Genomic DNA, 13,406 nt, shown 5'->3' on the forward strand with positions numbered 1-13,406 from the left:
GTGGACCTGCCAGAAGGCTTGCTACCTCGAAGGCATTTCTCGTTCTAACGCCACCTCCAGCCCTTTACCTGCAACGACATCGTAAATCGTCGTCCAGACCTATGGTCCAGACTAAGAGCCAAGTAACAGAAAAAGAAGCAAATGTCGGACGGTGATAAAAGCGCGGCGCAGGAGGAACCGAAATCGCATTTGCTCAAACTACCGCGCGCACGTTCACTTGACGACATTGGACGTCGTTGCAAACTTGATGGCGTTCGGACGCTTCTACGCAGTTCAACGACACGCGAGCAGGACATGCGAAAAAGTGATGGCGACGGTCTGAAGTAAATAAACCGTGAGGTTATTTGACGGCGTGCCCACATCAACGGGAACAAACTGTTCTGGGTATTTTTTTTTGTTTGTTTGTCTGTTTTTGCAACCAGCCTGGCACGAATAGAACTCGTGAAAGGGTAAGCGATGAAATTTTCGAAACGACGCACGCCGCCGACAAACAGTGTTGCTCAAAGTAGAACGTCGGGCATAAACAACATCTGTAGTTTGTTTTCCAGGATATTTTAAGTATTTTATGGTTTTTTTGTTCGCTCCCATTTTTTTTCCTGACAGTTGTCATGTTTCATAGGCATGCCTCACTTTTCTCATGCTACATTTCTTTTCGACCTTCGCTAGGGATTAGCCGGAGGCTACGTGAAAAATTTTTTGGAAGAGCAGGTTCTGTTGACTGAGTGTTTTCAAACTTTGCACTTTATTATCAAATGAAAATGAAAAGAGTAAAACCCATACCTTCAACTTCAAATCGCTTTAACATCGCTACACGTACGCTTAAAACTAAAAACAAAATTCTCTTGCTCGGCTGAAAGTGCTGTAAATACCGGTTCCGCATATACTTTTGCAAAGTGGCGCAGTGGTTTATAGTTAGGCTTCATTGTTAACTATTGCGCTATTTACTCGAATATTGGAGCGACTTGTCACTCGCAGCCACCTCAAGCATGTGGTCACAGATTTTTAGATGCGGAGCATCTCATGCTCGGGGCTGTGTCCCTCCCTCCCTTGTCGTTGTTGTCCGCCGTACGCACACCCACTGCGCATGCCTGGCCAGGCACCGCTGATGATGATTGTGGCAGGATGCCCCTAGGGATTGGCCAACCAAAGAATCCATCCCGAGATAGCTTCGCGTTCAACCACCTTCGTCATCATTCCGTAGGGGAACCCTGAGTACCGCATCTCCACTGCGCATGCATGGCCAGGCACCGCTGATGATGATTGTGGCAGGATGACCCTAGGGATTGGATTAGAGGTGAAGCATCTCATGCTCGGGGCTGTGTCCCTCCCTCCCTTGTCGTTGTCGTTGTCCGCCGTCCGCACACCCACTGCGCATGCCTGGCCAGGCACCGCTGATGATGATTGTGGCAGGATGTCCCTAGGGATTGGCCAACCGAAGAATCCATCACGAGATAGCTTCGTGTTCAACCACCGTCATCATCTTCCCGTAGGGGAACCCTGAGTACCACACCCCCACTGCGCATGCCTGGCCAGGCACCGCTGATGATGATTGTGGCAGGATGCCCCTAGGGATTGGCCAACCAAAGAAGCCATCACGCGATAGCTTCGCGTTCAACCACCGTCGTAATCTTCCCGTAGGGGAACCCTGAGTAGTATGCGAGGCATTCCTCCTCTCCTCTCCGACACCCTCTCCTCTCCGAAGCTCCTCTCCTCTCCGGGATTGCGCGACAAATGGCAACACCTGCGGCTCCGCGCGCGATAATGCGAAGCAGCTTAGGGTTAAAGACGTGATGGTAGCCGCTGCATACTCCGCGGGGGGCACCACTGTAGCTCCACGGTATAAATGACGCGCGCGCACTCCGCTCCCCTCACTCTCCTCCCGCAACGCCGCGATCTAAATGAAAACTAATGGGAACTTGAGTTGACCCCATGGCTGCTTCGCATACTTCTCAGGGTTCCCCTACGGGAAGATGGTGAAATTTTTTTAACAAAATAAAAGCTCCAAAATACTCAAGAACTTTCGAATTTCGCGCTATATCGACGTATTATATGGTCAAAAGTGACGCAGTAGAGGCCAGCGCTAAAACACAGGTACCAGTGGTTAACTGCAAGTTAGCATTCCAGTGGCACGATTAAACTTAGCTAGAGGCCCCACTACAATCGACCAGTCATTTTTTGTCGGCGGTGGCTTTGCTCGGCGACCTCCACACAATCTTGTTACGTCACAGAATCTTGTGAGGCGCACAAACAAGATTTTGTGACGTCATAGAAAAATCGCTACAAAGTGGCTGGGGCGGCACCATTGCCTCATCTGGTTTGTTGGATGTTTCCACCATTTGTTTGAAGTTCGCGAATGAAGTTGTTTGTAGGTCCCTGTGTCCGCGTAATGTAAGATGACACGTTGCCTACGCAGAGGCCCGTTGCCGCAAGATGTCGCATCCTGTGGAAACGGCTGCAACAGAAGAGGTGGCAAATCGGCGGTTCTCTTACCAGACCGACGTCCTCAGTGGGTTCCAGTAGAATTCGCGTATGGAGGGCGTCGTCAGCGTTGCCTTCTGCCGCCTCGTTCTCGGCGGCTGCAGCGCACAGGTCGAGGTAGAAGCGAACAAACCTGCACGACGCGGGTGCGCAGAGCGCCCGTTACGCAGCCGCTTGCGTCGTCAAGCAAATGACAGCAGCATTCGTTCCGGGCTTGCCCTTCGTTCCGGACCAGCCCAGGATAAATCGCAGACCTCCAGTGCACTTTCAATATTACGTGAAGGGATTCGACAGCAGTGAGTGTTCATACAGAGTGACTCTTTTCGTGGTCTTTCTGTACAGACAGTGACTGTATTGGCGATAGCTTTGTACAGACAGGACTGTTCTAATGATTGATATGTTTGTTCCAAGGGAGGGAAAGATGTAGGGTCATGCAATAACATCAAGTGCCACCATGTATGTACTAGTATAAGTAGAAGCCGAGATACGGCGCCACCCGTGTGACATGCGTGTGTATATAGGACAGATATCCTGGAATAAAGAGTTCCGTTTTCGTCTGGGCTACGATGAAAGTGTATAGTATTCGTTTGGCCGTGCCGTACGGCCGACATAACACAGACATTCACCCTCACCCCATGCGGATTATCTTAAAGCGCATCCCGTGCAACTGACAATCAAGCATAAAGCAACAACAGTTTCTCTAAAGAAAATGGAAATACCACAGCCCTCGGCTCCTCACTCAAAAAGCCGACCGTTCAGGAACATAGTCGAACCAAAGCACATAAGTGATATTTTGCGCAGAGCGACTGGTGGACCTGTATCTGAAAACTAATAAACAGCTTTGCTGAAGTATAGATAGAGTTTGTGTAATTCGTTCTCTAAAGTTACTGCCAACAAATGTCAATGGTATAGCTTCCAGAGCCATGAACTTCGGAGAACATGCAAGAGCAACGTTCCAAACTTGCAGCTATGCGGACATCAAGCTTTTTGCCCTCAATATTCTCTCTACAGAAATTCATCACGGTGAGCTGGAAAGCTGCACCCAACAATAAATTTTGCCGTGTTTTTTTTTTTTTTAGGGGCGAAGCTCTTAGGGGCTGGAGCTGTTGGCGTCTCCTGTCGTCGCCGTCGTCGTTGTAATTGTCGTTCGTCTCATATAGTCGCGGTACTAAAACATCTGAAAACTCGTATAAGCCTCACGCTAGAACGCAACGCGTAAAAACAAAACACCGGGACACTCGTTTGCACCTCACGCTGGAGTGCTTCGTAACGCGCACTAAAAAAACACCGGAACACTCGTTTACGCCTCGCTCTAGAGAGCTTCATGCTTCAAAGACAAGAGACTTTTACAGCAAAGCTGTATACTTGTACCCCCAAATGGTTTCAGCTCTGTTGGCAAAAACGCCAAGGCGCAAAGAATATACTTATACACTGCATGCTTCACCCCTCCCCAAGTTTCACGTTAGTGGAGATGGCCCGGAATTTTTTTAGTGTGCTTTGTTATTGACTTTTTCTTTTCCTACGACCGAACTACGGGTCTTAGTATATCCTCAGTAGAGAACAACCTGTCCCCCATTGAAGACATTCAGGTGGTATAGCACCACTAAAAAAACGACTGTTTCGCACAACTGGCACCTGGCACCAAAAGGTGGTGTCGGGATGTTCAACGGCTTTAACTGTAGCGAGTGTAAAGTCAATAGCAAATAAAATGCGAACACGAAAAATATGAACCAGAACACGCAAAATCGAAGAATATGGATAATGGAGATGAAATAATGGCTCGCTAGTGGTATATTTGGAAAGACACAGTTTCAATCTTTGTTACTATAATAAAGCCACGCGATAATTTCACTTGCCCTGAAAGAAATCGCGCTATTTGTGCGTTCCGGTTCATATCATCGTCTTGGTGTTTCATTTGTCCATTACTGTACGTTTTTGCGATCCCATACAGGTGCGTCCATGCGGGATGTCCCCGAAGATGGTACAGCCGGCGGTTTTGCTTGCCTTGTACGGTGCAGGAGCAGGTGTATGACAAAGCACAACAATACCACGGACACAGAGACGAGGAAGAAGAGGAGTGTGTTAAGGCGCTCATCCCGCAGGAGAGCCTTGGTCAGGATTCGGTTCGCCGACACCAGAACTCCCGCGGCGCCTGCAAAAAGAGAGAGATTGGAAGGGCACTTCATTGCAACGATAAATCTGGGCTAAGCGTACTCTGTGAGATTGATTGCGATTGGGCGGGTTGGTTTATGGTCACTGAAAACCAGCTTAAACGTAAAAAAATGGGGGGGCAATCGGTAAGAATGTACACATGACACAGGGCGGACTAGCAAGTAAATTTAATGACGGTAACTAGAGCCCTCCGAAGGTCGTTCCTCTCCCTCGCAATCGCCAAGTGCCTTCTCTTCGCCCCGGCCAGTACATTTGCCTCTCACCCGGTCGGTACCTTTACCCGACCGGTACCTTTACTTTTACCTTTACGCGACCAGTACCTTTACCTTTAGCCGATCGGTACCCGATCGATACCTTTACCTCTCACCCGGTTGATACCTTTACCCGACCGGTACCTTTACATTTACCTTTACCCGGTCGGTACCCGGTCGGTACATTTACCTCTCACCCGGTCAATACCTTTACCTTTACTGGTCGGTACCTTTACCTACCGGGCCGTATTGCACGAGTGACAGCGGCCTACTTTCCTTTGGCGCAGCTGTATTTCTTTTCAGGTGGGTGATCTCCGGATCCCGCTCCCATTTTCTATGCGATTCTGTGTACGTCAGTGCAATTTTTAAAGCAAAAGCTGTCGAAGTGGGACCGATGGCATCCTGTCAAAAACTACTGCATTTCCACATAAACAGGTTGGTCGACCGAAAAGCTCTGATAAGATATCTGGACACACCACGTGTGCGCGAAACCGGGTTTCCATTGCATCAGAGTGTTTACTTGAAAATCAGAAAAAAGGAGTGGTTCAGATAAGACAACACACGCATCGATCATGAAAAAGGAGTACAATAGCATACCTTCATCTCATAAATCTCGTATCGGTACGCACTTAGATCATTCGTAGAGGCATTTACTTAGTGGGCGTAGAATCGTCGCATTGGTTCGGTCTTTGTTTGAGATTTGGATCTTTGAAGATTTTACGGTCGATTGGACACACTTTTAGCTAAGGTTTCGACGCACTTTTAACGTAGTTTTGATGTCAAAAATCTTTCGCGCTTCTCTCGTATTTCTTCAGGAAGGATGGTAAAGTTTTCAGCACCGCGCGCCTTCTGTGAGAGATAGATGTGCAAGGCTTTCGCCTTAATAAGAAAAGTTCGCCGCTTACTCTCCCCGGTCATGACGGCCTGGGTGTACCGGGAAGGCAGCATGCTCGTGTACCCGTAGAAACTGGACTGTTGCACTGCAAACACGAGAGAAAGAGAAAGAAGCGTTTCCAGCTACATCCATGACTCTAAGTAGCTCGGCTACCTATCACTCAAAGCATTGCAGCCAATGACTCTACTCAAAACACGACTGAACTATACATGGTATTCACTGAAAAGTTTGGTATTCACTGGAAAAAGTGGCCCACACATGGCGCAGCTTGTGCCACTGCGCCTGCACTTCGTTGAAAAAAAAAAACACCGACGTGCGTCGTATGCCCCGTTTCAACTCGATTATTAACGGTGGTGTCAACAGATATGTTATTTATCGCACTCACATTGGAGTCGAGGCATTAGTTTGCAACCGGTGGGGGACAGTTGGGAACATCAAACACACGTCGTGTGCTTAGCACGGACAAGTACCACCATCTCGCGGAGCCCAACGTAACCAGTGAAGGAAGGCGCACTCACATGGTGTCCCTCATGTGTTCCACGCCAGTGAATACAACCTTTTGCTGAGCAAATCGAAGTGCTTGATGGAGAAATCTTTTCGCATTGCTTTACAGTAACTCATTCTCTTGTCTCCTCCCCTCGCCTTGTTGAGTCACGTGAACGGCTGCAACTTGATTGGTCAGGCTAAAGACCAACTTGGTCAGGTCAGACCAACTTGATTGGTCACATCGGCTTCAGACAAACATTTCACCAAAAGTGGTTGGGGTATGGTATATACGCTTTCTCGATAAAGCTATAGGCCGTTTAGAGTTTATGGTGTTCTCGTCCTATAGTGGCATGAAGATTCTAAAATGCGTTTTTTTTCTTGCACGTCGTCCCAAACAAATTGCTCGCTCAGCAGTATATTCACTTGCCATCGTGATTCTGAGAGGCACTTTTAGTATTAGAAGGTACCAACGAAAGCAGCGTGGAAATTTGCAGCAGTGAAACTATTACGCACCCAGTGAATGGAGCGGGATTTCTACCGGACTAGACAAGTTCAAAAATCCCCACCTGATCTGTTCCCTGAGCAGTTCCTTGAAGGATATTAATAAAATTATTGCTGCCCTTCTACGTAATAGCCGTATAGTAAATATAAACACACAGACGGTTCTTCCAAGAGTACACTGAACACCCATTCTGTGTTTTCCCCCGCTTCTTCTCAGCATGAAGGACTTTTTAGGCCACTGGAACAGCAAAGACAGTGCAGTGCGGGGTTTTAAACCTCTTGTGTGTTTTCTTAAAGACTCTGGAGCTTGTGACTGCTTCTCTCGCTATTTTTTGTGTATGTATGTCCGTGTGTTCGTCTGAGGATTTTTCGTTTTTCCTTTCTTTTTATTATTACTACTCGTTTTGGCATATAACCCTCATTACATGTTCGCCGACCATCTGAAGTAGCAAGCCCAGCATTACGCAGGGCTGACCTCTTCGGTCTCATTAAAGAACTCTGTATTTGGTGGTCCCGTTACAAACATATACTTTATCCGCCTCCCACTGAAGCCGAACTGCGTGGCATTCTCTATTCACTGGACCATCTTGCCTACAACGTCTCTGCTCCACAACCTACTCGCATTCGTCCCCTTACCGACTCAAAAAATGCTATTGACGAATTCAACAACGCTTTCTCTGACCATCCTACTGCCCACCAGATCCAAGCTATGGTAATCATACTCGCTCACAACGGCACTAAAACTCCCCTGGCATGGATACCTGGACACATTATGCAGAGACTTGGAAACTAGACCGCGCACTCCGCGGCTACGGAGAGCCTCCTCATAACCCCTCCGCTGGATGACCAATCCCCTTCTGCTGTCTCGCCCACCTCCTTTCGGCTGATACTAGACCACGCTTGCCACGCGCGCCGATACCGCCTAGCAAGAAGCACTCCGCTTGGATACTTCAACGGCGTCCCTCCTCAACCACGTTCAGCCGACATTTTGATTAAGAAGACTCCTGGCAACACTGTTCTCACCCTCACATCGTAGCGAAACGGATTCACCCTGGTAAGTCACCACCCCTACGTTGTGCGCAATGTTCAGCGACTTCTATCGCGGACCCAAACCATTTAATCTGGCACTGTGCTGCATTCTCAGGCCATCGATATATTATCGAAAATGCACTCCCCAATGGTTCTTCACCACATAATATCCCATACCATGGCCCCCAGTTCCTCGCCAAGCTAAGCACTTTTTTTTCTTGAGAGCGGTCCAGCTCGAGTAGTGTGAGGCGGGACCTACAACCCACTCTGCACCTCCAACTGGACAATTAGATACTCTTCTGGAAGCTGCCTATGCAACCCTTGAAGATTCAAGAAGTGTTATTCCTCCCTCCCTGCTATTCCAATTTCCCCCCTCTGGCCAACCAGCCTTCCCTTCTGAATAAACGACTTTACTACTACTACTCTGTCTGTCTGTCTGTCTGTCTGTCTGTCTGTCTGTCTGTCTGTCTCTCTCGCTCTCTCTCCCCTCTCTCTCTCTCTCTCTCTCTCTCTCTGTCACTCTCCCTCTCTCTCAGATGGTTCTCTTCATTCATTTTTTTAGGTTATCTGTTATTTCATAACCGCAGTCACATTCCATCCTACAACACCCTTCCGAAATTGATCGGCAAACACTGGAAAATCTCAGGAAAGCTTCATACGTACGCCCCCCCTGCGTTCTTTTCTCTCTCACTGGCCTGGGCTAGCGCGTAGCAAACCAGGCATGCGTCTTTGTCATATGATTTAGTAACGTGATAGACTGGCCTAGTTGGTATGCCATGGTTTGTAAAGTTGAACGCAACAAAAAATGGACAGGTACTGTGAAAGGACTTGTGGCTCCACCAGGCTAACCTAACCAGGTTCCTTTGGGGTCGCCCCCTCTTCTCTCTCCTTACTCTTCTTTCTCTCCATCCATTTCTCTCTTTCAATCTGTCCCTTCCCCTAATTCTCTCTCTTTCTCTCCCCAGTTCTTTCTACATATCTCTATCTCTCTAGTTCTCGCTTTCTATCTCTATCCCTTCCCTCCTCTCCCTTTCTCTCCCTAGCTCTTTCTACGTATCTCTGTTTCTCTCTATCTCTCTAGTTCTCGCTTTCTATCTCATTCCATTTTCCTCCTTCCTTTTCTTTTTCTCCCTAGCTCTTTCTTTCTCATCATCATCATCACCAGCAGCCTATCTACGCCCACTGCAGTACAAAGGCCTCTCCCATTAATCTCCAATGACCCCGGTCCTGTGCTAACTGTGACCCATTTTTCCCCTCAAACTTCTTGATTTCATCTGCCCACCTAACTTTCTGCCGCCCCCTGCAACTATTGCTTTCTCTAGGGATCCACCTATACCTCTTTATTTCTTTCTATATGCCGCTATTTTTCTCTATCCCTCTAGTTCTCGCTTTCTGTCTGTATCTCTTTTAGGGGCGAAGCTCCTTAAGGCGTGGGTCTGTCCATCCTCGACGTATGTATGTAGCCACCTCTAGTTTAGTTCTTTGATTGTTTACTAGATGGCGTGGCTACCTCTAGTTTAGTTCTTGGATTGTTTACTAGATGGCGGTACTTGTATATGATGAAAAGATGCGCTTGGATTGTTTACTAGATGGCGTGGCTACCTCTAGTTTAGTTCTTGGATTGTTTACTAGATGGCGGGGAGCGTTGTAATAAAATCCGTTCACTGTTGGCGCGCGCTCGGAGTCGCCCGATGGATAAGGCTGCAGATGTGCGAGCCCGCGAGGCAGAAGCGCTCCGTGAAGCTGCGCGACGCCGCCGCCAAGATCCTGCCGTACGAGAGCGGGAGGCCGAAGCGTGTCGTCTGGCTGCGCGACGACGCCGCCAAGATCCCAGCGTTCGAGAACGAGAGGCCCAAGCGTCACGGCAACGGCGCGAGGACCCTGCCGTACGCGAAGCGGCATGGCTGCGGCGCGAAGAGGATCTCCAAAACGTCAGAGAACGGGAAGCGGCGAGAAAGCGCGCGTATCGGCAGGCAGACCCCGATGCAGTGAGAGCTCGTGAGGCGTCTGCAAAACGCATCAGGCGAGCTCAGCCCCAAGGTGCCGACGCGCGGTTTAAGCGAGACTTTCTAGACGTTACGTTCGAACACAGATGTAGTGGGCGAACTTTCACTGAAGAGTCACGGTTTTACCGATGATTTCCCCTCAGGAGCTTTGCCCACTCATCATCATTCACCCCGTGGATATGCTGTGAATTTTTTTCTCCCTCTCTCTATCTCTCTCTCTCTTTTTCTGTTAATATGTCTTTCTTTCTATCTCTGTCTCACTATCTCCCCATCTTTATATCTGTCTGTCTGCCTCACCGGTGCATCCGAGGGCGACGATGGCGATGGCGATCAGGTTAGCCCTGTAGCCCGCCTCGTGCTCGAAGGTCTCCCAGTGCACCTCGAACAGGGCCACGAACAGGAGCGTGGCGAAGGAGAGAAGGTAGCCGAAGGTGATGCGCACCTGCAGGGGCAGTGTCTCCACTAGCAGGTTGTTCACCACCACCGCCAGGAACGCGGTCAGGATGTACACCTGCGAGACGGGAAGCCACCACCAGCCGGGATATGAGCCATGCAAGCCACGTGTGGATGCTAATGTACTAATGAGTAGGATTGCGTGCACCCTTTGGTAAATCTGAAGTAATCTCCAAGCACAGGTCGCTCACCCCCACTGCCAGAAAAATGGCAAGCCGCCGCGAGCCGAAAGGTAAGCCAGTATAAGCCACGTCAAGACATTACGTTCGATGTCAAAACAACGAACTAGTAAAAGTTGCATGCACTCCCTGGGAATGATCAAGTAATCTTCACCCGCAGGTTGTTCACCACCACCGCCCGAACGTAGTGAGGATGTACACCTGGGATACGGTAAGACGCCATGAGCCAGAATATAAGCCAACACAAGCCACGTGGGGATATAACCATCACTGGCATCGTAATAAAACAAAAGAATGCACGCACACTCTAGCAAAGCTGCAGCAGTTTCCAACTCAAATGTGTTCACTTAATTCGCTCGTTGTGAGGAAGTGGATGTGGACGTGAACCCGCCCTTCGTTTGTCTTGCGTCTGTATTTAGATGCACGCCGTCCAATGCCTCACTAACAGCCTCGTTATTCTAGGGCTCGTAAATTCGCCAGAGTTCGCATGGCGTGTTAGGCGGCTATTTTTTAACACTTTGTGCGCTAAGTTTATATTGAAGAACCCAAACACCTTTTTTGGCGTCGCTTTTTTAGCGTTTCCTCTTCCCCGGATCGCATCGCCCACGGCACATCCGGTAATTTTGGCGCCATTGTTTGGGTAGTTTCGGCCACCTAGCCCCTGGTCGAGTTCTCCCAGTTGGATATTCTCTATTTTCCCATGCATCCTCACTCGTTTCTTCAAACGGTGATGCGACATAAACTGATACTCATGGGCGTAAACTTCCACTAGTCATATCTTGAAGACTCAGTTTATCAAACGGGACACGTGATCACTTTCTACGACTATCTTAGCGCGATATATGCTTAGCTTCTTCAGAAAAATTTTCGGGAACATCCCTTCTCAATTTTGTTATAATCGCAAGTGGGTTTTCGAGAGAGGTCTCCGTCCTGCAGTGGACATGAATATGATGATGACGATGGTGGTGGTGGTGGAGGTGGTGATGATAGAATATCGTGCAACAACCACACCGAGCCAGGAATTCTCACAAGGTTCATGTCGAAGACGATGGTGGTGCGCGGGTACTTGTCCTGGAAGTAGTCGACGGCGGTGATGAAGCTGTTGTAGGGAAGCAGGAACCCGACACCCGCGAGGAGCAGGGCCAGGTAAACGCAGCTGCATCGATCTTCCGGAGGCTCACAGCCCAGCTCGACCGCGGGCCCCGGCTGTAGGCTGCCGCCTCGAAGAATCCGGGTGGCTCCCTGCTTCTGCTGCTGCCTCTTCTGGTGGTGGGAGCCGAGCTGGATGTAACCCCGGCTCAAATTCTCGTCCATGGCGGCAATCAGTGACGTCGCAGGGAGGTGACTTCAGTGGACCACCTTCCTTCTCAGCCCCCTGAAATGGAAGAGAAGAGGGATTTTGTTGTTGTAAAATGCAATGCACGCGTGGCTACGAAGAAAAATTTCTCTTTTTGTCTGTGCGCCACAATTTACCGTCATCGTCATTATTACCCGCTCTTAACACCCGTCAGGAAGAGATCAATGAGCGCATGGGATGGGGAACCTCTTTTTCTTAAGGAACGATGGGTATGGTGACTGGCCACTCTCGGCTGAGTGGCAAGTGGGCAAACACTAGTGTAGAGTGACAGTAAGCTCTGAGAATCGGGATAATGATTGCGTCACTCATTTAGCTGACAACCGCTATTAGGAAAAAAGAGAGAGATCAAACTTTATTTGAAGTGGTTCACGTCCGAGATGCCAAAAATGGGGTGCAGGTGGGCGGGAAAGCAATCCAGCCCCACGGATCTTGCATGAGCTTGAATAATATCGAAGTCCTCTTGGGGGGGTACGTTTCTGAGTACTGGGACTGCCGCGGAAGCTCCAAATTGTGACATCATCGGCATAAATGTCATGGCGGAGATCAGGAACCGAAGAATATTTAGCGGGTAGGTTTTTCTTAGTGAGATTGAACAGTGTGGGCGAAAGGATGGACCCTTGGGGCATACCACAGCGTGTGTAAAAGGGCGCTGGCGGTTGGTTGCCGGGTCTAATGATGCGGACAGTGCGGTTGGATAGGAATTCCCTCGTTTGGCAGCAGCGATGCCACACGGGTACAGAACTCGCCTCGTACGCGGAAGGTGCCGGGTACGGAAATCGTTTGTACGCTAAATCTCCCCTGCGGGATGCGGTGGCTGGAAAAATGCGACTTTTAAAACCAATAAGCTTTAAAAGTTTTAAAACCAATGAGAATTTAGTTTTCTTTTTTTGCATCGCCTTGAGATCGCGGCGCCCAGAACAGTCGAGGACCGAGCCCCTGGGCTTGGCGGATCCAGGGTAGCTTTAAGCCCCGCCCTAACTACGCGAACTTGTGAGGTACTGCCGCCTTGGCAAAGCTGTAGAAAATACGCGTGCAATTAACCAGCAGCAAATTTTACAGCCATCCCGGTTACGTCATTTCAACTAAATCGAAACCATAACAAAGCCAGCAGCCTGCGGTGATGCATTCTACTTTGTAATGTTTACACACTGACATTTGTGTCTCCTAAAAAGCACGTGCTCATGCTGCACAGCTGAATACATTTATTCTACATTTATTTGTCCTCGCTTCAGTGTTTTTTATACTGAAGTTTAGGCGATCTCATCTAATCCCCTTTCATCATTCATGATTTGTAATATGACAAATCATAACGCGCCAAAGTGCTCAGCGGCGATACCTATTTTGTCACTGTTCTCATAAGCAACTGCTTCTGCAGCGAGGGGTATATTTGCATTCAAGGCACTTTAATCTATCGATATAGGCCAACTTTCTTTTACACTTTCCGCATTGGCCGTGCATCTACTTGACCACGCAACTACCGACTTCGCTGAAAATGACGACAAAAGGCAATTTCTTACGCCCTTACCACGTACCGCCGCTTCTACTCCTCTTTCAGCATCCCTCTACTCCCTTCGTCATCCCCTCGCCTACCTGTCGTTC

The 13,406-nt window shown here is 48.9% G+C and overlaps 1 protein-coding gene across 1 annotated transcript in view; it reads right to left on the reverse strand.

Moving 5' to 3' along the window:
* Positions 1-11,764, reverse strand: part of Ent3 (equilibrative nucleoside transporter 3) — a 58,732-nt gene extending 46,968 nt beyond the window's left edge. The window contains exons 1-5 of the mRNA XM_077671708.1: positions 11,480-11,764; positions 10,116-10,329; positions 5,807-5,881; positions 4,483-4,630; positions 2,491-2,611 (exon numbers count right to left, since the gene is read on the reverse strand). Coding sequence (XP_077527834.1) covers positions 2,491-2,611; positions 4,483-4,630; positions 5,807-5,881; positions 10,116-10,329; positions 11,480-11,764 — 843 coding nt within the window. The remainder of the gene's footprint in view (positions 1-2,490; positions 2,612-4,482; positions 4,631-5,806; positions 5,882-10,115; positions 10,330-11,479) is intronic.
* Between the last annotated feature and the right edge of the window lie 1,642 nt (positions 11,765-13,406).

Source organism: Haemaphysalis longicornis, unplaced genomic scaffold, assembly GCF_048455015.1.
Source record: "Haemaphysalis longicornis isolate Haplotype H1 unplaced genomic scaffold, Haemaphysalis longicornis Haplotype H1 scaffold_5, whole genome shotgun sequence".
NCBI lineage: Eukaryota > Metazoa > Arthropoda > Arachnida > Ixodida > Ixodidae > Haemaphysalis > Haemaphysalis longicornis.